The sequence below is a fragment of the Sinocyclocheilus rhinocerous genome, unplaced genomic scaffold, assembly GCF_001515625.1.
Source record: "Sinocyclocheilus rhinocerous isolate Xijiao unplaced genomic scaffold, SAMN03320098_v1.1 scaffold509, whole genome shotgun sequence".
NCBI classification, from domain to species: Eukaryota; Metazoa; Chordata; class Actinopteri; order Cypriniformes; family Cyprinidae; genus Sinocyclocheilus; species Sinocyclocheilus rhinocerous.
This window is the reverse complement of record NW_015652428.1, coordinates 248,578-273,995: the sequence shown is the minus strand read 5'-3', so window position 1 is coordinate 273,995 and position 25,418 is coordinate 248,578. Positions and strand designations below refer to the sequence as shown.

At 38.0% G+C, this 25,418-nt stretch overlaps 1 protein-coding gene across 2 annotated transcripts; it reads left to right on the top strand.

Moving 5' to 3' along the window:
* The first annotated feature begins 7,059 nt into the window (after window positions 1-7,059).
* Window positions 7,060-24,196, top strand: LOC107715074 (beta-1,3-N-acetylglucosaminyltransferase manic fringe-like). Of its 2 annotated transcripts, XM_016521112.1 has the most exons (8): window positions 7,060-7,641; window positions 16,913-16,958; window positions 17,040-17,142; window positions 18,560-18,713; window positions 21,423-21,508; window positions 21,673-21,838; window positions 22,937-23,022; window positions 23,786-24,196. In XM_016521112.1, exons 1-8 carry the CDS (start codon window positions 7,300-7,302, stop codon window positions 23,880-23,882), a joined length of 1,080 nt encoding a protein of 359 aa, XP_016376598.1. In that variant the 5' UTR covers window positions 7,060-7,299; the 3' UTR covers window positions 23,883-24,196. The 2 variants fall into 2 exon arrangements, with proteins under 2 accessions (XP_016376598.1, XP_016376599.1); XM_016521113.1 differs by lacking the exons at window positions 22,937-23,022; window positions 23,786-24,196 and adding an exon at window positions 22,291-22,772.
* Window positions 24,197-25,418: the final 1,222 nt, after the last annotated feature.

The window sequence follows — 25,418 nt, the reverse complement described above, 5'->3', positions numbered from 1 at the left end:
AGAGTTTGCAAATGACTGTCGTTTCTGATAGCCAATGAACTTCTGGAAAGAATAATATGCGACTTTAGTGGGAGAGTTTAACATCGTGCGCAGAAGTCTGTGCGCAAAGGATTATAGGGACTTGTGCGTCCGTGCGTAATGAGCGCTCTATGAGAGCTAACGGGGAAAATGTGGTTATAGGTTTACTTTCCTGAACTGGGCAGTTGTTATTTGCTGCAAAAAGAATAATGCAACAAAAAGAACATAAATAAATACATTGGAACAGAATGTATTACAAGCTTCTTTTCAATAAACAGGAATCAATTTTCATATACATCATCGTGAATGGACTGATTTTGATAGCAGATGACTAGTAACACTGTAAATCAAATGCATACATGGCGAAGCCTGTGTTTTATAGGAACACAGACTAAACAAACCTTTAAATATTAAGATGTATCTATTTACAAGATTAAAGATAAAACACATTTTGAAAACTTTACTGTAATTCCTATAGCTTTATATATAGCCTATGTATGTATGCATTTATGTGTGTGTGTGTGTGCATCATTACAGTCTTTAAAAAGGGTTCATATGTGTATCTTTTATCATCACAAGACTGCAATCACTAGTAAACGGAAGACTTCCTATTAATAAAGTATCTGAAAAAGATCTACTCTATGAACAATGCATTAAATTACATTAAATAAAGACAAAATAAATAAATAAAACAAGCAAATGAAACGATAACTCACATGTATCTGGTCCACTGATGCCATGTCTTAAGTCAAGAGAATTATAAATCATCTTATAACAGGCGTCCAATACTGACTTCCGGAAAAGAGGAATAACCAATGACATTTGAGGTTACAATTAAAACAGCAAGCCCCGCCCCACGACTGACAAAAATAAGTGTTCGCGCGAGCAGAGGAGGAAAGATCGAGCGCGAGGATGTGGGGAATGATCATGCGCGCGCGAGGGCTTGTATTGCGCGCAGAGGTCATGTCATGCGCGCGCGAGGGTTTGAAATTAGCTTGCGGGCTCCCGTTTCCTCGCATGTAAATCTGTTTTCCTCTTGCGGAAGTGATTTACCGCGCGCGCCAGCATCAGTGGTGCGCTTGGTTATTAATGGCATAGGATTGCCGCCATACGATGCTAGATATGGGAGTAATAGAGGAATCCAACAGTGATTGGGCGAGCCCGATAGTTTTGGGGCCTAAAACGGACTGCTCAGTCCGATTCTGTGTGGATTATCGCCAGGTGAATGCGGTGTCGAAATTCGACGCATATCCAATGCCGCGGGTTGATGAATTGCTTGATTGGCTCGGTACTGCTCGATTTGACTCGACACTGGATTTAATGAAAGGATACTGGCAGATCCCCTTATCACCACTATCCAAAGAGAAAACAGCTTTCACCACGCCGTTTGGGTTACACCAATTTGTTACGCTTCCTATCGGGTTGTTCGGGGCTCTGGCCACTTTTCAGCGTCTCATGGATCGAATACTCTGGCCGCACACTTCGTATGCCGCTGAATATTTGGATGATATAATCATTTATAGTAATGATTGGCAGCGTCATATGCAGCATCTGTGGGCGGTCCTGAGATCACTGAGAGGGGCCGGATTAACAGCCAACCCGAAAAAGTGTGCGGTTGGGCATGTGGAGGTCAGGTATCTGGGCTTCCACTTGGGTCATGGACAGGTGCTTCCCCAAATTGATAAGACGGCAGCAGTTGCAACCTGTCCGTGGCCCAAGACCAAAAAGGAGGTGAGGCAGTTCCTGGGGTTGGTGGGATATTATAGAAGGTTTGTACCTAATTATTTGGACCTCTCCAACCCGCTGACTGACCTCACTAAAAAGGAAGCACCAGATCCGGACCAATGGATGGAGCAGTGCCAGCAGGCTTTCATCCAGATAAAGGCTGTTCTGTGTGGCGGATTTCGCTTTTGCACTCCCCTGATTTTTCTCTCCCCTTTTTATTGCAGACTGACGCGTCGGACAGGGGGCTTGGAGTGGTCCTGTCTCAGGAGATAGAGAGTGAGGAGCGGCCGGTGCTGTACATCAGTCGTAAGCTCTCGAAGAGAGAGACTATGTACAGCACCATAGAAAAAAAGAGTGTTTGGCAATTAGATGGGCCGTTCTCACCCTCCGCTATTATCTTCTGAGACGGGAGTTCACTCTCTGTTCGGACCACGCACCCCTGCAGTGGCTCCACTGTATGAAGGATACCAACGAGCGAGTCACCCGTTGGTATCTGGCACTACAGCCCTTTAAATTCAAGGTGGTCCACAGGCCGGGGGTGGCAGGAGATAAGCGGTGCGTAAGTAGGTCAAGTGCAAATGACAAACACCTGTGTCTTGTTTCAGTAATTGGTGTGGAGAGACCAGATATAGGCCACTGGTAAAGTAGGCAGGAGGAGAGAGACTGACTGGGACTCGTACCGGCTGGAGTGTGGAAGCTGTGTCTGAAGTTATATTTGGAGTTATGGGAACTAAAGCATCTTCGAAATATCAGAATGGTTCTATAGTGTGGGAGAAAAATTACTATGAAAGTCAATGGCTACCAGCACCTGCCTGGTTAACAAAATTCTCCAAAATATCTTCTTTTGTTTTCAACAGAAAAAAGAAACACATACATGGTTTGGAACAACTTGAGAGATGAGTAAGATGGGAGTAAATTATGACAGGATTTTTTCTTTTTCTTCCTTTCTTTCTTTCGGTGAACTATGCCTTTAAGAAACCCTTTTTTACTTAAAGGGGTTGCAAGACTGTTTGAAGTGAATTGAAAAAATTCAAAAAGGTGATTAAACTGGTAAAGAAAAACTGTTTAAAAACGCTGACAAAGTTATGCTACACACAATGATTGTCAGAGTTGTTGGTTTGCTATGCTGTACTTCATAACGGTCTGTCGTTGCCAACGTCTTTTCAGTCAAAACATATTTCACACTGCTTAGATCACACACAGGTCTAGATATTTGAAAAAAAGAGACATTTGCATAACAATATTTTGGTTGTTTAGAATCGCTAGTGATGCCCGATTCAGTTCTTTGGTCAATGAATCACTCTGTTGGAGAAAAGCCCTGAATCGGTTAGTGACTAATTCGAAACAGTTCACTCGCGGACTGAATCGTTTGATCCGTGTTATGTTTTCAGAGGTATTTTCAAAGATCAAACTAGCCAACTATTTAGTAACATACGAGTAGTCCAACACCGATAGTCAAATTATTTTTTTTTAACCGTGGTCGAATGTGTGATACTTTAGATTTAGTCTTACATGGAGCCTGGGTTTAAAATGGCAATTGTCCGTGCCTCTTTTCCCACACACGGGTCACCTAATCCTTCCTCTGGAGAGTCGAACATGAAAAAGGACCGGGATTAGCAAATTTCTCTGAGATTACCTGAGGATCTGAGTTTAGATGATCTACAATTTGATATAATCAATCCTACACCTCTGAGAGCAAAATTATAAATGCAGACTGATTGGTTGAGAGTTTCAAGACGGCAAATTCAGCAAATTTTAATTTTGGGGTGAACTATTCCTTTAATGAATAGCAACATTTTAAAGTATTTTACTTAAATTAATTGCTATTAATTAAAGGAATAGTTCACCCCAAAATTAAAATTGGCTGAAAATGGAATTGCCCTCAGGCCATCCAAATTGTAGATGAGTTTGTTTATTTATAGATATGGAGAAAGTTATAGATCTGGATTAAAAAGTTAAGGTTAAAATATGAGTCCTCTATCCATAGAATTACTTTCTCCAGTGAAAAAAGTTGTCTCGTCTGAATCAGGACAGAAATATGCACAGATCAAGCACTGTTTACAAGTGAAACCAGTCCAAAACTGTTCTAAACAAATATGTATGTGGATTTTGATGTGAGAGGACAGCAGGGGGATGGACTTTTCAATGGAAGAAGCATCATTACAGATTATGGAATCGTATTTTGATGTGTTGTATGTTGTTTGTATCAGCTTTTTGGACTCTCATTCTGACGGCACCCATTCACTGCTGAGGATCCATTCGTGAGCAAGTGATGTAATGCTAAAATTCTCCAAATCTGTTTTGATAAAGAAACAAAATCATATTCTTCTTGGATGGCCTGAGAGTGAATCCATTTTCAGGAAACTATTCCTTTAATTTATTACTTGCATGCTCGTGTTGAAATACCAATTGGAATATTTGTGCTTTTAAATTTCTTTATTTTTACAAAACGTGACCATTAAGTGACAAAATCCAAACTTAACAGAATGTAAAGACTTTCCCATATATATGTCTCTCATTAAAAAAAGTTTAAAGTATTAGAATAAAAGTTAATGTTATTCATCAGCTACTCCTTTTCTCACATACAAACGAAACCATTTTTTTTTTCTTGAAACAAAATTAAGGGTACTTAAACTTAAAAAGTTTTTTATTTATTTATTTGTATAAATCTGTTTTCAGGTGGAGTATGTAATGTGTTTTAATCTTTTTGACTGTTGATGTGTCTCATAAACAACCAGAATATAAAAGAGGCCTCACATAATCAGAAACTTGATTGGTTTCTTCAGATTGTTGATGGTCCCCCACACACTTGGCGTCTGCAGACATTGGTATTTTTTTGTAAACTTGAGTTTGAAGGATCCAAGGCTTTTGTGCTGTTTTTGAAGGATCTGAGGCGTTTATGCAGCCTGTTTTGTCTGCTCTATCTAACACTCTGTTGTCTGCACAAAATACTGTATATCTACAATGAATCTCGCATTCAGAACAGCAAGTCAAGAGGCACGTAAAGGGCTTTTCAATGCACAAAGAGTCTGAAAAGGTCTGCCATTGTTCAAAGTAGGGAGCAATGTACTTGCCGTTTTAAAAGGATCTTTTCAGGTAGGCCGTAAACCGATCCTGGACTTTTCCTGGCCAGGGTGTGCCTGGGCATCTCTGATTTACCTAAGGGACCAGACGCCCGTCCATGGGGCCACCAAGGGAGGGGGGATGGAGAAAAGGAGGCAGCTGGTTACTGGTTGCAATGGATGAATGGATGAAAGAGGAGAAGGCTGAGAAATTACAAACAAAGGTGCTGATGAAGGTTACTGCGAGGTTTGTGTTGATCATGTCATCCTAAATCCTCTTGACCTGAAGAAGAGTTTAAGCCAGAATATAACAAAAACAGTGTTTAAACACAATAAACGTTTAAACTACATGTACACTTGACTACTTGACAATAAGTGCTTGGGATAAGAGTAAGGATAATGCAGTTCTCTGGCACAAGTTAAAAGTGAAACGATAAAGTAGTTCAGGACAGATGCCAGAATGCCTGCAGTGTCATACAGTGAACCAGCAGAAATAAAACAGGACATAAAGAGCTGGGAACCTCCCTCAGAGTGAGTCCTCTGAAAACACTGCCTAAACAAATATACATTCTCATATGTTGTCATCATTCATTGACTATTCAAAGCACTACAAATGACATACTATGTTTTTTACAATGGCATACTATTTTACATGAACAACTTGTCTTGCATGTGCTAATTTCATAGAGAGAGAGAGAGAGAGAGAGAATCTTTATTATAACAATTTTCTCTTAATTTACACAATTATTCACACTTCATTCAGAAACATATATATATGACAAAGACCATGTCATTGTTCTTATATAAAGTACACAAAACCTCATTAACACCCCAGATATCTACAAACTTTGGTGAACAGTCCACCAACATGTAGTAAGCAAACTCTACTTTTAGTCTAGCTGCCGCAAGTCCCAAAAACATAGAAACCACACTTATTGAATCCTGCCCTAAAAGTTTATTTTTTCTTGTTTTCCAAATTACTAATTTTGCAGTGCCAGATAAAAAAAATTATTAAAACCAAAGTCCTTTTCATTTGAACCTAGGCCCATAAATAAGCAATTCGAAAGAAAGGAAAAATCAGAAGAAAGAGAGAGAGAGGGGGGTAGCAAATGATATTATTTTATTTTCTAATCAGTATTTTTCCTTTGGAAAATTGTTGGTTGTGATGGTAATTGCGTGACAACTGACACCACAAATATGTGACAATAAATATTGGAATAGTTTGTTTATTCACTCTTTTCTTAGATTATCACAGGTGCAATTTTACATTTTTATTTTTTAAGGATACTTATTAAAGGTATAAGTATATATTTATATAAATTATGTATATAATGCAATTATTATGTTATCATTAATTATATAATTTCATTTTGTATTATAATATCTTAATTTGACAAAATTACAACTTGATTGAAATGAAGAAAAATCATAATCTGTTCAGCTGATATTTATCTTGATTCTTCTTTGTTTCTTTGGGAAAATGTTGGTTGATAGAAATTGCGTGACAACTGAATATCACAAATTTGTCACAATAAACAGTGAAATACGGCTATTTTATTCGCTCTTTGCTTATCATAGGTGCAATTTTATATTTTTATGTAGGCTAATACATTTTATTTAATTTTTAAGATATGTTAAGGGTATAATATATATAATGATATATTTATTTACATTATGTTTATATACAATTTATTTACTCTTTGATTATAGTTTAAAACTTAGAATAATTGCCTAAATATCTATATTTAATAAAACCATGATGACAAGCAAACAATGTTGATTAGAATCAGTTTTAATGTGAGTCGGAAAAAAATCTTTACTTTTTTGGTACTTTTCTGCTATTTGGAATTTAAAGTCAAGTCAAACTTATTTTGTCTAGCGCTTTTTACACGTAGTCGTTGTCTTTTTACAAAGAAACTTTACAGAAAATCATGATATTAATGATTATAATATTTTATTACCTTCACGCTTTACATCGTATTTAGCAGATTTACATTTTGTGACGTGTATGCGGATGGCAGCATTTGATTTAAGCATTTATTACATTCGTTTTTGTCTCATACACTCATACATGAAAGAACGAGTTTGCCTTCAAAAATAAGTTTTCAACAGGAAATATGGTTTAATTGCACATTTGCAGCCATACACCTTATCTTATCATTCCCCATCAGAGCGTGACTGCGGAAAGTGGGCGGGGCGTAACAAGTTTGCGAAGCCTGAAAGTGAATGACAGTTCATCCATCCCCCGCTTTAACAGAGCGCATGAGGGGCATCAGGCAAGATCCGAGCGGAATTAGCAAATGAAAACTTTTACGGAATCACAATGAATTTGAACTACATATTCCAACCCACCCAGGGACTTACTTGTTATTGTATTCCATTATTATTTTTTAAACAATCACGCCTTTTTGCGCGCGTGACTGCGCCCAGATGTCGCCTGTTATACTTGAACTAGTTTAATATGCGGTCAAAAGCGAATTAAAGAATCTAGAAGATGATCGTAAGGAGGCTGTTTCATGTACTGCCTGTCTTCGCTCTGACACTTTTCATCCTGGTTTTGCTGGATTTGCAACTGCGCACCCGGAGTGACCAAAAACCCACCGCTAATTTTGCGCACGAAAAGACACCGTCTATATCAAGAACTACGGCTGTGAACCAACACAGAGATGTTGTTAATGACAAACAAAGGCCAAAACGTCAGAAATGGAGGGAGATGAAGCCACAACAACCTTTAGGACTCACTGACATCTTCATTGCAGTGAAAACCACTGGCCGGTTCCACAAGACCCGCCTTGCTCTTGTTCTTGAGACCTGGATCTCCACGACTAAACACCACGTGAGTGTTCCTTGACTTTTAAATACTAGAAATTAAGAGGATTTAATTTTAAAATGTAAGAAACCCCTTACTGATCAACCACCAGTCAATGTTTATGATGGTTCCTTGATCATTTTATGTGTCATAGTCTTGATTTGAGATGCAGTCTCATCCAACAACCGCTGCTGATGTCACGGGACATCTGGCAGACGTGTGCACATCCTGTGGCATCGGCTAGAAGTTATGTGCAAACGTATTTGTGAAAGCACAGGTGCAAAACCTCAGGCTTTTATGATGCCAAAACCAAGCAGGTTTGTTATGACTGTCTCACAAGTGGCACCTATGAAATTCTGCAACCCTCATGGAGTTATTGGTTGCATTTCATTGCTAAACACTGCAAATAAAGTCATTTTTCACAAGCACGGATGAGCCAATTTTATTATTGTTGGCACCGCACCGAAAAGATTGGCCTACGAATGGGTGCATCTATATTAAAATGCAGCGATCTGCCCCATTTCCTGTTTCGGCCGCCCTGTGCTCGTTTATAGACTGAGCACTTCCTGTCTGTGTTCTCTAATTCAGCAGTAGCCTTGTCACGAAGGGTTGAGATGGATTTTTAGGTCCTCTTTTTGTCACAAGAAGCAGAACTCACAGCTGTGATCTTTGAAAGATAAACTAATGAAGATGACTGACTGAAAGGCCATTTTAATGAAGTCAAGTTTTGTTACTTCCACTGTTTTTCTTATAATACAAAGGATTTGGTGTGGCAGTGAATTAAAGACATTTTAAACTCAAATAAGCTCAGGGGTTTTACCAAAGGATTCTGGGTTAAGGCTTGTAGATACTGAAATGTCTGATTTGACAGATCTAAAAGACCAGACCAAGTGTGTGGTTACAACATAGCGGCTCGGTGAATCTCATGCAAAAGACCTGTGACATGTCATGGTCACATTTCACCGCAATATCCCCACCAAAAAAATAAAAAAATAAAATTGCACTCTGACATTATGACACTATTATTATTTTTTTTAAATTAAGTACTTAAGTGTTTCCAGGTAACAAAATTAATATTAATATATTTTTTAAATATTATATCAATATATTATTTACTTATTTTATAATAATAATAATAATAATTATTATTATAAAATATGTAAATACTATATTTTTACTATAAACATTATTTTAATATTTTGTTATTATATGAATTAATTAAAATATGAATACAATATTTTTAAACAATAACAGAACGTTTGAATTAAAATAAATATATTATTTACTTGTTTTTAAAATAACAATATTTATAATAATGATAATTATTATTAATATAAATAATACATATTTTATATTAAATTAAATATCAATTTAGTTGTTTTTTAACGGTTATTACTATTATTATTTTTATTTTTTTATTTTTTTATGTGATTAATAATTAACATCACGAAAAATCTTAATGGTCATAAAAATGTCTTCAAATTATTTATGTAAAATAAAAATTGCAATATAACATTTGTTTATCTATTTTCTGAAATATGGCCCAAATATGTTTTTGACAGGTTTTGTGAGATTTCCTCACTATTTGTCAACAACCTCATTATATATTTTTTTATTTATGCCATTGAATTCATGCTCATATTTATTTATGCCTTGGGATTTAGTGGTTTGTCAGCTGGTATGTAATATGATTTCCCACCCACTTGGACCTGGTTGTTGCTTAAATCCGTGTTGCATGAGACAAAATGTTTATGAGTGAAGCCCTGGCCCCTGGCATTCATTCAGAGAATGTAAGACATAATTATTGGTTATTATTGATACTTGCCAAAAAGCAAAATTTGACAGAGATTGATTAAAAAAAATCTTGAACGTCCCCGCTTAATGGACCTCCATTTACACTGTAAATGATCAGATTTGACTGTGGCCTGCTGTAACATGACATGAAGAAGCAGAACAAAGCCAGACTGACGTACTAACACATGCTTACACACATTCACACTCACAGTTTGGCAGGCGCTAACAACACAAGGACTTTGGGAAGATGTTAGTGATTAGACTTGCTGAGTGTTATCACTGAGTGGCTTGTCAAAACGAATTCCCAATGTGCAACTCAGGATGTAACACTTTCAAAGCAGCAGCCATCACTCTAAATATACGACAAGTGCGAAATAGTGGTGCTGCTGATCCAAATACTTGTACGATCAAAGAGAATGTGTGTGAAACGCTTGGGGCTAAAATTACTCTTGTATGGCATACTAATATGTTTGTTTTTCTCTCTCTGTGTGTGTGTGGAAGAAATGACTCTCAAATGTTCAGCAGTTTGCCACTCTGAAAGTATGAAACTGGAAGGGTTTGATGTTGAGGTTTTGCATCAGATTGTGACTCTCAAAAATAAGAATAAAAAAAATCCCTGCTTCTGCTTTATTGCTCCTGTTTTGAATATGAGCAAATGCTGAGTGTGAGGAGGAAGTGATCATCTGAAGTTTGAAGATTCAGCCTTTCCTTTTCCTCTATGTGGAGACAATGACTAATTTTATATGATATATGATTACTCAAAATGTAAATGTTCTGATGAGTTGTGCTTGCAAACATCCCTGCCATACAATTGCTAGGCTATTGCTATATGGTTGCTAGGGTGTTTTAGGGTATGCTTACACAACAACGTTTGTACTAAAAAACATTTTTGAAAAGTTTTGCGAAACCGGTTCAAAATGATACACGTTCACATGGATATGCAAAAATGACTAAAAACGCTGTATTATGCATGCCAGGCCAGTAGTTGGCGATGTCATTTCTATAGACTGAACATGTAATACGTGTGCGTGTGCCATCACCGTATACACAAATTCACGTTTTCGTAGTTTACACGAAGACGATATCAGTATTGTTTTCAAAAACAGACATTTTGAAACTCGTTTTAAAATCTTTGCATTTTCAGGCCCCTAAAACACTGTTGTTGTATAAATGAATGGCCAAAACGCATAAAACGTTTTCAGATTTTTTTTATGGTGTCGGGTAAACACCCCATTCGATTGTTTCTAGGGTATTCTGGCACTGTAATAAATTACCTATTAATTTACAGTAAATTATTGCAGCACAGACAACAGTACTGTCACGGTCTACCACTGTGGAGGAGACGAAGGAGCATGGAGAAGAAGGAAATTCCTTAGGAACAGACTTTAATAAACAAACACAGGGAAACACACACGTAGCATGGGGTTTGACGTATAACATTCGACGCTGGACATGGGAAAACACAGGGCTTAAGTACTCAGGACTAAATGCAGGGTGCGAACTACGGGGGAGCTAGGGGGAGCTCGGCTCCCCTTAATAAGACATGGGCTCCCCTGAAAACGGGATTTGTGAAATTTTGGGGGGTCTCAAAAACTATTGACAATGTGTTATTTTGACGTGCAATTTCAGTTTTGTGTAATGTGATCATCGTGGATTATTATGTGTAAAATTGCAAAAATATCATTCATTCATGCATGACGGCAATTTAAACCTAATTCACTTCAATAAAGATAACTATACATGCTATTCTTGTCATGAGCATCAAGGTGTGGGGCGGTGCAAATTCCACTCATGTTTAGTACATATGTTAACTCAAAGATTCGTAGAAAAAATATAAACGCTGGACTCTGTGGTCGATTCTGTGTTAAGGTAAGGCATGTTATTCGCAATTATGTGTTGTGGCTGGGTTGTTATAGGTCTGCGTGACTCTCGATGTCTTAGGCATAATTGAACGGAGGAATTATGGTATTGTTCTGTAGCCTGACGACGAATAACTTTAATCGTTGTTCATGTTAAAACTCAAAGACAGCCTGATGCTTTGTTTATAGACTATTTGTGGGTGGCTGTTTGTTGTTTCACCTATCAATTCGTGTCGATAAACTATAATAGGGTAAATCCTGTATAGTGATTTATCCTATATAGTGCTTGCATAAAGCAAGTAGTGCATACACTTGAGGTCATGGGGCATGTGGGGGAGGAAAACACAAGACACGGAACACAGGACTGACATTACTCCCCCCTCCCCGAAGGCGCGTCCACGCGCCACACAACATCTAAAGGGGAGGGGGGGGGAAAGCTCTGGAGGCCCCTCAGGACAAGCTTACACGGGACGGCACCCATGGCGGAGCAGGCAGCTCAGGGGGCCATGGTGGAGTAGGGAATTCAGGGGGCCATGGCGGAGCATACAGTTCCGTGGACCATGGCGGAGCAGGCAGCTCAGGGGGCCATGGCGGAGTAGTGAACTCAGGGGGCCATGGCGGAGCAGGAGGCCTGGCCTCGGCCCGACCTCTACGGACGGATCCCTATAACCCCCCTCAAAAAAAATCCTTGGGGAGAATATTGCTTATTTATGGGCCTAGGTATCCTCCGTGGGCAGGATATCGGAACAACGGCCCTCACTGGGCTGGACGTGAGGACTGGAGCCCTCCTTGGGCTGGACGTTGGATCTGGAGCCCTCTTTGGGCTGGACGTGGGAACTGGAGCCCTCTTAGGGCTGAACGTGGGAACTGGAGCCCTTTCTGGAGCGGACTCAGCAGCTGGAGCCGACACTGGAGCGGACTCAGGGGCTGGAGCCGACACTGGAGCGGACTCAGGGACTGGAGCCGACACTGGAGCGGACTCATTGGGTCGAGCCAACAGTCGCTTCCTCCTTAGATTCCTCCCTTGATTTGGGGTTAAGAATCGGGCTGCTGTCAGCTGAGGGCTTGGGAGTGAACCGGCTGGCGGGCTTGACTTCGGAGTGGCCGGCGGACTTGACTTCGGAGCAGCCGGCGGGCTTGGTTTTGAAGCGGCCGGCGGGCATGACAACGGAGCGGCCGGCGGGCTTGACTGCGAGCTGGTTCTGGATCGGGGCCGGACACTCTCCAGACACCGGAGGATTCCTTCCCTCCAGCTCAGTCCCGTGGGGTCTGGGAGGTCAACGGGGTGGTAGTAATGTGCTCCGATCCAGAACAGAGAGTAAAGTGCGGCGTCATCCAGCACCGTCATCACGGCGAGCCTGCGGAACTCCCGGGCGTACTCGATGAATGGGAGATCCCGGCGGGCTAGGGTGGAGAATCGTGTGGCAATTTCCATAGCCACGGGGAGAAACACGGAAAAAAAAGACTGGCAAAAAACGGAAACCAAACGGGAAGAAGGGCGCCGCTTACTGTCTTGTTTAGGTCGAATGTTCTGTCACGGTCTGCTACTGTGGAGGAGACGAAGGAGTGCGGAGATGAAGGAAATTCCTCAGGAACAGAGGAACAAATACAGGGAAACACACACGTAGCATGGGGTTTGACGTATAACATTCGTCACAGGGCTTAAGTACTCAGGACTAAATGAGATAACAAGGGGAACACAGGTGAAACCAATGGAACTCAATCGGGAACAGGAACAGGAAAACCAAAAATGGGCACAAACACGGGAGAAACGAGGTCATGAGGCACGTGGGGGAGGAAAACACAAGACACGGAACACAGGACTGACAAGTTCATTAAATTAATCGTACAGTATCATAATTATACTTGATAGCAAATTACAACAAAAACGTGCTTTCAGAATTAAGATACTCCATACACTTGCAATTCTAAGAAAAAAGTCAGATTACTGAGATAAAACCCCCATAATTCAGACTTTTTAAATCAGAATTCTTAGTTTACATTTTGCAGTTCTGTTTTTTTCCCCCACTACAGAATAAAAATAGCATGATTGCGACTTTTAATCCAACAATTCTGACATTTTTCTCACAATTGAACCTTCGCAAAAACCCACCCTCCTTCTTTACTGTTGCTATGTCCAACAAGCCATGCCACTCTCACGCCACACATCATGTTCTTACGCAGTAAAAAATAAATCGTGGAGCAAAGAGGAAACTGACAAAACGCCGTCAGACAAGACAGAGCAGGTTACTTCTGGTATGAAGCAAAGTCTTAGCTTTAAAATGTGGTCATTTTTAAGAAATTCAAACAATAAATACCGTTTCGTGGCTCTTTAAGCAGATCACTAGTGCCTCAGTTCAAGCGCCACGTGAACCGATCATCTTTTGATATTTACTTAAAGCACAAAATAAACATGAATGAACACCAGAAGGTCAACATTTCTCAAATTTAAGTCCACCAAAGTGAATCTACTCGCCTGTCTGATTTGTTTGTCGGACAAAATGACAGATTCTGTGTTGTGATTGGTCAGATCAGCTGCCACTCAAGCTCCCTGCGAAGGGTCAATTGACAGCAAATTATTGCAAAAACGTGTGTTCAGAAGAAAAAACTGACTGACTTTTTTCTAAGAAAAAAGTCAGAATTGTGAAATATAAACCCCAGAATTCAGCCTTCTGAGTTTAAATTTTGCAGTTGTTTTTTTGTGGTTGTTCTTTTCTGACTTTTTTCTCACAGTGACGTGTTTATATCTCACAATTTTGACTCTTTGATTATTTTCAAAATTGCGAGATATAAACTCAGAATTTCAGAGTTTCTAAACACATATAACTGGAAATTCTGAGAAAAAAAGTCATATTCAAGTTTATAACTGTATAATTCTTTTAGTAGGTGGTTGCTAAGACATCGTTTAGTGGTTGCTAGGGGGTGTCTCTATGATATTCTGGTCTGTTGATATGGCTTCAGTCTCTCGTTCGATGTAAGTCTTTGAGATTTTCTTCCATTTCATTTAATCTGCCAGGCAGAAGTCATAAATTAGATTTCTTTGGAAAGTACCACAAACCATGAGAGTTATTTCCCAGTGTTTAATGCTTACGATTAGGGGTTTGTTCAAATTACATTTCAAGCTCCAACAGCGGGTTTTTAAGCACAGGATGTTGTTTGTGCTTGTCAGTTTTGGTGCTTCTGTTTGTGTGCCCTTTGCCTCCATGCCAATAAGAGGAAGCGACAGCCGCAGACTGCGTTTTGAAACAATGACGAAACGGAAGTCTATCTTAACAGAGGAAGTCTTAAGCTGGGGAAACAGGAACAAAGTGTGAAACAACAAGTCCGGCACTTTTAACAAATGTAAGAAAGAAAGAAGAAAAAAAAAACACCGGACATCTGAGCAAATTCTTTTTTTGAACTTCAACAGTCGTCACTGTTACAGACTAATATTGTTTTGTGTTTGTTTTCGTGATGTATGTCTATATGAGGCTTTGATAGCCTATTATAATCAGAAAATGTTTTGGTTGCATCTGCTTTTATCGTCCATCACATTATTAGCCATTTTCCGAGATTTGTGCCTTTTTCTTATCCCATTCATTCCATTTGTGCTTCTTTCCCTCTCAAGTTGAGTTAACAAAACGTAGGTGCCTAGTCTACGAGTTTCACTTCATTATGCCGCTAATGGACGGTTTTGCTGCCATTTCACTCTTTGTACATCTCCAGACGGTGTTTTATAAGCCGCTGTCATCAGCCGCTTCACTTTATCCGAAATAAGCACTAAAGATCCACCCTTATGATTTATGAAGGAGCTCGGGGTTTGAGTGGGCCGTTTCCGCTCGCTCTGGCCCATTGGCTTTGATGGCAGCGGCATTGATCTGCGCGCTTCGATTATTCCGCTTGTACTCAAGGGCCGCGGCGGGAGCAGCACGTAGACTTACGATATGAGCCGTCTGGAGCACCTAGACGTCGTAATGAAGCTAAACTTTCAGAGTGACATCTCATGCATCATGGGGAACATTAAAGACTCTAGCAGGGGTGAGGTGTGTGAGAGAGAGAGAAAATGGATGAGTAGAGGAATATGGTCGCGGCTGACCACAGATAGGATGTGTCGCTGTCTAGCAGGAAATAGCTCCTAAATCTGCTCCTCTCATTTGGTTGAGGGACCTTTTTTTAAATATAAATTCGGTTTTGTGGTTACAAACGACATTGAAAACCTTCATTAATTATATCATATTATATACGGGCTATTCTAGATTCTGACATTGTGTACTTTAATAAGGCGACTCATATGGGGGGATATATATGGCACACAGGTACAGGTGCTCATCTAAACACAAAATCTCTTTTTTAAGTTTTATCCAAATATGTGTTTTTCCCTTTTTCATGGGCTGAATATACTGCCACATATGGTCTTTGAACCAAACTATGATTCCACCTGAATCTCTTCCGTTTTTAACATTAGGCTGTTTGATTGAGGGTATACGCAGCTCTCTGTAGTTTGAAGGGGTGTAGATGACCAAATCATGTTTTAAAATATAAATTCATCAATTAAAAAAAAGGAAGTATACAAGATATACATAAAAAATATCATGAGTGAATCAATTTTACAATTGTCAAATTTGAAAGTAAACAAGTATAATATAAGTCAAATAAAAGTCATTAAGAAATAATGATCATCACAGTAGTTAAGCTAATAGGTTGTCACATATAATTTTCACATGTGAAAGTGTGAATGAGTACTAGTCAGGTAAAATCACTATCATACTAATTAGATTGTAAGAGCAGACTGATTGCTATAAAAGGAGGGAGGAAGTGCTTCCAATCATTGTGTTCTTGTTAGCAATGGTTGCCTCCAAAGAAACACGTGCAGCCATCATCGCTTTGCATCAAAATGGCCTCACATGCAAAGAAATTGCTACAAAGAATATTGCACCTGAAAGAACCATTTACCGGATCATCAAGAACTTCAAGGAGAGAGGTTCGACTGCAGTGAAGAAGCCCATGTGTACAATGAAATATACTGCTGTATTTTTAATGTTGTGGGCCTATATTTCTGCTGGAGGTCCTGGACATTTTGTTTAGACACATGGCATCTTTGATTTGAGAAGCACCATCATGGAGCTGGCAATCTGAAGGGTCTGGAGAGATTCTGGATGAATCTGGAATCAATATGATAAAAAAGTTTAATAAAATATATAATTAATTAAATAAATAAAATTACTTGCACACAAAAATGTGTTGACTGCATTGTCATTGTTTACTTTTAATTTTAACGTTTATTTAATGTTCATCTGGCTATTTTAAGTGGCTTCAAACGTACCTCATACAATCATTTACATAATTATTTTATAATATTTTTAATGTTTCTATATTTTTTGCCAACCCATCTCAGCGGTAGTTTTTAGACACTTTCACGCAAACAGCAGTTTTGTCATCCCACTTTGAGACAATATTGGTAATTACAAACCAGAGTTCTAATGGCAAAACCGGGAACACAGATGCTCTGAGGCCTCCTGGTGCACCAGCTGTTGTCTCGCAGCGGTACATGATGGGAGTTTGGATGTTTCTTGTCCTCAAAAGACCACCAGGCTCTCATTGCACCATTTCACAATTAATATGCCGGTTTTGCCTCATAAATTTGTGTTTATGTTTCACTTCTACAGACGTACATCTTTACAGACAGTCCAGATGAAGACATCACCTCTGAAGGTAGATCATCTTTCTTCTGCAGGATTGATCTGAGCTTATGAATCTTTGCCCTGAGCTCAATGCATGTGTCTTTGCTCTCAGGATTTAACATCATCGTTACCGACTGCCCGCCGGAGCACAGTCATCAAGCTTTATCCTGCAAGATGGCTGCCGAGTACGACCACTTCATGGCTTCTGAAAAAAAGTGAGTCGACCAATAACATAATGTGACCTTATTTTATTTTCATAGCAGATACAGATTTTTTCTTTTCTAATCGTATGTATTGTGTATTGACTTTTGTATTTACTATTTTATTTATTTTATTTGACAAATTCACAACCTTTAACTGTTTTAATATTTATATTTACTTAACATTTAAATACTAAGAAAAAAGTATCTTTAAATACATTTGAAAATTGCAAAATATGATTTAAAATATACCTGTCATTCTGTCTATACTGTTATATATACACATATACAATATATATATATATTTTGCACTGCTAACGCATTGCTCTACCACTGAGCCACAGGAATACATATAGTAGTCAAAATTTGAAGTGGATCAAAAAAGTTTATCAAAGTTGTCCTAAGACAAGAATGCAAGAAACGGTTTTAGGACAACTTTGATGAAAGGTTTTGATCCACTTAAAATGTTGACTACTGACTATAGGGCTGGCCCCAGATGAGGCTTGGTCGACCAAAATTTTTTGCTTAGTCACAGAAAAAGTTGCTTAGTCACAGAAAAAAAAAAATCCACAGGCGAACTCATGTAGTCTGTGACGGACAGATCGTTAACGGCCGGTCTATGGTAATACAGTACATCGGGCAGCACATCCAAACGCTCACCTATCATTCACTGACCTCAAATATGGCTTATCATCTGAAATATGTAAGTATTAGCAACTTTACATGGCCGCTCAATCTAATGTTAACCTAGAGAAATGTGTGGAAACTGAACAACAGCTCACTCACTGCAGGACAGATGGAGGCGCCGGTGCACTCACGTAGCTACTCCTAAAATACTCCATCATTTTTGGCCATACAGAAAAGAATAATACATCTTTCGAATCTGTAAAGACTCGATGTTTATTTGTGTGCACTCACAATAACAACAAAACATTGTGCTTTTGTAAAATAATGAAAGCACACAGGATGCGCTTTCTGCCGTCTCGGTCTCTGTGAACTTGAGCACTATACTCCGAAACTCTGTGTATACTTGCCTTGCAGATAGGAAAACATATCTATAGAGAGCGAAATGTCTACTTTCAAATGAACCAATTCAAATAGAAAACACATTTTCTCAGATTATGTAATCCGTATGAAACATGCATAAAGGCGCGTCCACTGCGGAGATGATTCCCTGACACATTTATAATCATTTGCTTCTGTGGTGCACTGTGGCAAGCTTTATGCGTGTGCTTGAGCGCTTATAGGATATGCAGGCAATTAAAGGCTCATTATAATGATTTAAATAGTTTATTAATAAATGTGCGATTAGTCGACTAATGCTTAAAATGACTACTAGTACCAGAAAGTAGAATTTTTTTTTTATATATATATACATATACTGTATATATACTTTTAAATCATCTTTTGATTTTATTATTTATTTCCACAGGTGGTTGTGTCATGTTGATGATGATAACTACCTGAACCCTGGAGCCCTTTTGTCTCTCCTGACGGCCTTCCCAGCGGACATCGATATCTATGTGGGAAAACCAAGCCTGGATCGGCCAATGAGAGCCCAGGAGCTGCTGGAAGGAAATAAGACGGTCAGTTGTTTTATTGATATTTTCTTACCAACATTTTTCTGCCATGAACTTGTAGCAAAAGAGCCTTTTCCTTCAGGGATCAATCAGTGATTAGAGCTTTATTGCTTATTGATCTGGACAATTCTGTCTGGTCTTTTAACGTATAGCCGGAGAGAAAAACTGTCAATACTGTCGGGGGAATTAATCCAATCATGTACAATGTGTGATGGCAGTCATCTGAGTATGTGTGTTTGTAGTCATGCTGTCTTTGGGGCTGCTCCCTCAGTAGTGTGTGTTTGTGTGAGGTCTGCAGGAACAGACAAGCCATTCAGTTCAGCTTTCCTCATCCTTTCTTTCCCTCTGTTTCTCTGCTCTGCTGATCTCTTGGATCACAGTGGCACCTGGGTAATAAAAACGAAACTGTCTTTTAATTTCTGCCGCCCTGCCGGACTCTACCTCTGTTCGTTGGAAAGAAAGACCAAAAAAAAAAAAAAGTTTAGTTATACCTGCCATACCCATTTCTGTAGTCCTTCAGTTCCATGTTGTTTCTGTCATTGCATGGAATTTTGTATATTTTTTTGTTTCTTTGTCTGAAGATTAGGACACAAAACCTGCCAAAAACAATGTCTGCTTCATATTTACAGTTGAGGTCAAAAGTTTACATCCAGAATCTGCATTCAAAATCTGGAAAATGTTAATTATTTTACCAAAATAAGAGGGATCATACAAAATGCATGTTATTGTTTATTTAGTACTGACCTGAATAAGATATTTCACATAAAAGATGTTTACATATAGTCCACAAGAGAAAATAATAGTTGAATTTATAAAAATGACCCCGTTCAAAAGTTTACATACCATTACCATACCATTGATTCTTAGTACTGTGTTGTTACCTGAATGATCCTGAATGATAATATATGTTTATCTGAATGATTTTTTTTTTTTTTAGTGATAGTTGTTCACGAGTCCCTTATTTGTTATGAACAGTTAAACAGACTGCTGTTCTTCAGAAAAATCCTTCAGGTCCCACAAATTCTTTGGTTTTCCAGCATTTTTTGTGTCTTTGAACCCTTTCCAACAATAACTATGATTTTGAGATTCATCTTTTCACACTGAGCACAACTGAGGGACTCATATGCAACTATTACAGAAGGTTCAAACTCTCACTGTTGTTCCAGAAGGAAAAACCATGCATTAAGAGCCGGGGGGCTTTAAATTAGTTAAATGTAACTTATTTTGTCTTCTGGGAAACATGTAACTATCTTCTGTAGCCTCTTAAGGGCAGTACTAAAATATTAAAAATATAATAATAATAATTATTATTACTATTTGAAAACATTTTAATAAAAAAAAATGTTTTTTCCCCCTTTTTTAGTTCTGGTGTTACTCTCTACAAATGTATTTTGTCTGCTTCATTTTTCTCAGTTGGACACTCAAAGCCCTGCTGAATCTAAACTGCTGTTTCATTCTGGTGAACACATCCTGATCCGTCCTGTCTGCCTCTTTGTGTGTCCACTGTGTTGTTTATGTCCACATTTATGTGGCTGGACAAGCCACAGCTCCCTACAGGGGAGGAATACGGTCGAAAGGATGAGAGGACAGAAAAGGGCTGCATGTTACCTTGAGGGTAACGGCCACATGGAGGAATGAAGGGAGGGATAAACGGATGGGGGGACGAGTAGATAGACATGGTCAGATTTATGCCCTTGTAGCTTATGCTGCTCCACAGAATCCCACAGGAAAACAAACCTGCTCAGAATTTCAGGAAAGCCAAGAAATGAAGAGCAGTGAAAAGCTTACAGAGGGAGAGAAATTCATGGTTGAAAGTGATTTAAATTTGAATTTAGGGAAATAGAACATTAAAATGGAATGAAATTTAAATACATTTTATACAACAGTTTTGGCATTAGTAGTGGGTATTTAGACTCTTTTTATATGTTACATTATGCCAGTGGGTGGCGACAAATGTCTATGAATCAATCGATTCATTCAAAAGCATAGATTCAGGAATGAAGACAAGCGTCTTTATAATAGAATCATTGAACCATTCACGCAACACATTCATTTAAAACGCTGAATAATGAAGAAACAGAACAGTGACCGTCTATATGAATGAGCCGATGAAACATTCATTCAACCGCTTCATTCAAAATCGCTGAATCATGCAGGAACAAAAGAGGTGACCGTTTTTTAGCCAATGAATCATTAATTAAACTGATTCATTCATGATGAACACTAAATCATTCAGGAACAAAATAAGTGACACTTTACATTATATGTTAATATTATAAATGAATGTTTTAGTTCAAATATATGAAATTACATAATTACTCTACATAATACAATTTTCCCATACGTATTTTTTGTTTCAAATGTATGAAATGTAAGTATTACAGTATATATTTTCCCCTCTGCTCAAAGTTTTCTGAGAAATCTGCTTTGAGGTTCATCTGCAAGTCTTTTTGCTTAAATACCTTCTTTAGGTGAGGCTTTTTACTCAAAACCTCAGCGAGTCTCCACATGTTCTGCTTTACAACTATCACACACTGACCGATTGCACCACTAGAACTTCAGATTGTTTTAGAGGCTTGATTCTTTAATCATAAGGAACTGTAGTGATAAGACATGAAAATGCAAGATATTTTCTTGAAATTTTCATGTATGTGCAGAATTTATAGAGCTGATGTGGAAGCTGACTGGTTGGCTTTTTCCTCTGTTTTGTTTCAGAGGGACGTCCATTTCTGGTTCGCCACAGGAGGGGCTGGTTTCTGTCTGAGCAGGAAGCTGGCAGAGAAGATGGCACCCTGGGCAAGGTGAAGCCTGATTCAGCGTGTGTGTTTGACTTTGATTTTGAGGCCATTTCATGCATATGTTGGTACTTGTGTCTTGATCACAAAAGGTACCTCAATTGTTTCTCCTAGACAGCAATGAGTCTAAATTGAGAGTATATGTATTAGTCGCATATCTCTATTTGCAGTGGTCCCAGGTTCGAGCAGACCTCCGCTGTGATCATGTTACCTGATGACTGTACGGTGGGCTTTATAATTGAGAGGCGTTTGGGAATCTCAATGGTCCATAGCAACATGTTCCACTCTCATCTGGAAAACCTACTTCTTCTTGCCCCTAGCGATATCCCAGAACAGGTGCGATTTTTGGTGTGGTGGCTGTTAGTATTGCTTGTATTTAAGTGTTGAAGTGTTGGTATGGAAATTAATGATAGCATCTTTTGACTTTTGACAAAAGTATCTTTTGACTTAGGCTAGTAAGCAACCACCTAGCAATACTTTAGCATGCACTCAGGCAAGCATTCACAACACCTTAGCATATAGCAACTTTACCACAGCTCGAATCATGCTAAATGTTGAAAAGAACGAATGTTTTGAACCACCTAGAACACCCTAGCAATAACTTAGACTAACCTAGCAACCACCTAGCAATGCCCTAGAAACATTTACTGTACCTTAGCATCCACCTTGCAAAGTGCTAACAATCACTCAGGCAAGCAGTCACAACAACTTAGCATATTTTGCAACTTTAGCGCAGACAAAAACTATTAAAATTTTCTTCTGAAAATGTTTTTCTTTTCTTTCCACAGTATGCTACAGATTACTCAAATAACTGATATTAATATTTTAGCTCAAAGAACTGGACAATAAAATTTTAACTTAAAGAACGGCAGGCTATTTTACACCAAAGAACAGAAGGCTAATATTTCACTTCCAAAACTGGATGCTAATATTTTACCACAAAAAAATAGATGCTAAAGTTTTACCACCAAAAAACTGGATGCTATACCTTACCGCAAAGAACTGAAGGCAAATATTTTACCTCAAAGAATTGGATGCTAATATATTATCACAAAAATCTAAATGCTAATATTTTACCACAAAACAAACAAACAAACAAAAAACAAACAAACTGGATGCTAATATTTTACCACAAAGAACTGAGCGTTAATATTTTACCACAAAGAACTGGATGCTAATATTTTACAGAGAACTGAAGGCTAGTATTTTACCTCAAAGAACTGGATGCTATTTTAACAAAAAACAACTAGATGCCAATATTTTACCTCAAAGAACTAAAGGCTAATATTTTACCTCATAGAACTGGATGTTAATATATTTAGCTGTCAAAAAAAACAAAAACATTTTGGGCCAAAATGAGATGTTAGTTAAAATCAGACTACTTTTCAATTCTAACAATTCTTCCTGTTTGTTTCTCGACCTCTAACACTGAAGGTGACTCTCAGCTACGGATGGTTCGAGAATAAAATGAACAGTGTTGAGCTAAAAGGAGTTTTTACCAAAGATGAAGATCCGTCCAGGTTAGTCATACACACACCTTCACACACCCACAGGCCTTGTGGATACAGATTTGTTATTTATGACTAAATTATGACGCATACTGCCGCTAACTCCACTTTCCTTTGTTCATTCAAGACAAATTATAGTTAAAGTAAGATAAAGCCGCTTTAACTTGTGTAAAAGCATGTTATCCTTCTACTAAAGTTCCTGAAATCTAATTTCATGCTAATATATGTTTATCTGTAAAATATGCTTACCACAGTGAGTTCGGTATCTTCTCACACATCTTTCTGCCTGTGCTAGCATTAAACATCCAAGCCTTTTCTGTTATCACCACAAATTCATGCTTACACACTTCGTGAGCAGACATCTCTTACAGGCAGCACTGCCTTGTACATCTTAATCTGCTTAATCTGAATACATTTGTCTGAATGTATTGCCAAACTCTTCACAGGCTAAAAGGTTTTGCGTTTTCCTCAAGAGATAATGCATACTTGTTTTTGAGACCCAGTAAAGTTCGGTTCCTGCTTAAGATTTCTCAAACTTCAACCATGGCTTGAAGCCAAACTCATAAAACAATTAAATCCTTTTACTTTTTTTTTAAACATTTTTTTAAATCTATGACTTTTAAAAACTCACCATAGAGTGTGAATATGATGCCTTTAAAGGGTTAGTTCACCCAAAAATGAACATTCGGTCATTAATAATTACAGAATTTTCATTTTTGGGTGAACTATCCCTTTAAGATGTTTTTAGCTAATATTGTTCTGTTTTTTTTTTCAGGTTCAGGACAGTCCATTGTCTTCTGTACCCCACAACAAGTTGGTGCCCTGTAGCCCTCAAAAGCGCCTTGTCATGGAATCAACATGTTCTCCCATGATGCAACAGGCTAGCTGGACAATAATCACATATAATGTGACAATTTCAATGCATAGTGTCCTTACAAAACATTTGTGTTTTGTAAAGTTCAAGGAGCCAACAAAAGCTGAAAGCACTGCATATTGGTCAAACGAGGAAACTGAGAAACCTCAACCTTTAACTGAGCCATCATTGTTACTGAAATTGGAAGTGTAACTTCTGTCTACACGCTGCACATTTGAGTTATTATATGATCATCTGATTCCTTGAATACTAAATATATTTGTAATTATTAAATAACACATCTCTGTCAATGCACTGTATATTTGTTTGTAAGTGTAAAATGCTTTAAAATCAGTTAACTTGATGAATTTGTTTTGAAAAATTTAAAATCAAAAGATTTCGAAATGGTAATCAAATTTGTTTCTTTCTATTATCACTCGTATTCTTGTATTTGCACTGCACGCATTTTGATTACTGTAATATATGTGTACTGTATGATTTAAATGAAGCACATAAGTGGATATCCAATAAAATATGTTTTGAAATACATTTTCATACAGTTTTAGATAAATAAAGATAATTTCCCTGTATAATTAATCTGAATGATTTCCTAACTCAAATATATGTATTGTGATGTATTTGTGTGTGTTTTTCTACATTAGAGAGATAGCCATAATCATGCACTGCCCCTTTAAGACAGGGTCTTGACATACTGTGGGTACTTGCCCTTTAAGGCCACCTGCCAATCAAATGAATTAAGCAATCAAGTGGGAGGTGGTCATTGTGAACAAACTGAGAGTTTGGCACACCAAACAAACTAGCATAATTCCAGTGTGGATTATACAATGTAAGGCCTAACCAATCACAGCATCTTCCCCTGAGTGAGTTTGATTCTTTGTGTTATGTCTGCTGGTGGCTGATTACCCTTTGAAGTGCTTATGTTTGGGCTGGAGAAGCTGAAACCTTTGAAATATTGGCCTGTATTTGTTTATATGTTGGATTAGTTGAGTATTTACTTGGCTTGGCTTGTTTAGTGTTGAAAAGCCTTTGATGAACTTTTGAGTGCACTTTGATCATGTGAATGGACCTTTGGAAAACTGATTTAATGTTATTTATTTAGCATTTTAATAAGTTTAATATTTGATGATTGATTGAGTGTTTGACTGATGACTTTCTTTCTTGCCATCTTAATGTTTTCTTTAGCTGGTGGATTTCTGTTTAGTTTAGCAAGTGGATAGTCTAAATCTACTAGTGCAAATACTTTTGAGTTATTTAGTATTTATTTATTTTTCATTACATGTGATGTTATCAGCAGCCTAATCTGAGTAAAGTTAACATACATTTTTGCTTCAATGACAGAAGCACTGACATGAACCCCACAAGTTTTTTTCTTAACTGATAATCATGCTTTATATGTTTTTATTTATATAAAATACAAAACAAATTAGAATATTATATAAATATATTACTACCAATCTGCCTTATATTTTATGTAAATTAATATATTTTAAATGAATTTTTTCATGTTATATTGAAATTATATAAAAATAATAAT

What these genes read in the sequence shown, in the direction of transcription:
- LOC107715074 (XM_016521112.1), top strand. Translation starts at nt 7,300, where the DNA reads ATGATCGTAAGGAGGCTGTTTCATGTACTGCCTGTCTTCGCTCTGACA. An exon ending in TCTCCACGACTAAACACCAC is followed by an intron (nt 7,642 to 16,912) that starts GTGAGTGTTCCT and finishes TCACTTCTACAG; the next exon opens with ACGTACATCTTTACAGACAG. An exon ending in AAGATGGCACCCTGGGCAAG is followed by an intron (nt 21,509 to 21,672) that starts GTGAAGCCTGAT and finishes CTCTATTTGCAG; the next exon opens with TGGTCCCAGGTTCGAGCAGA.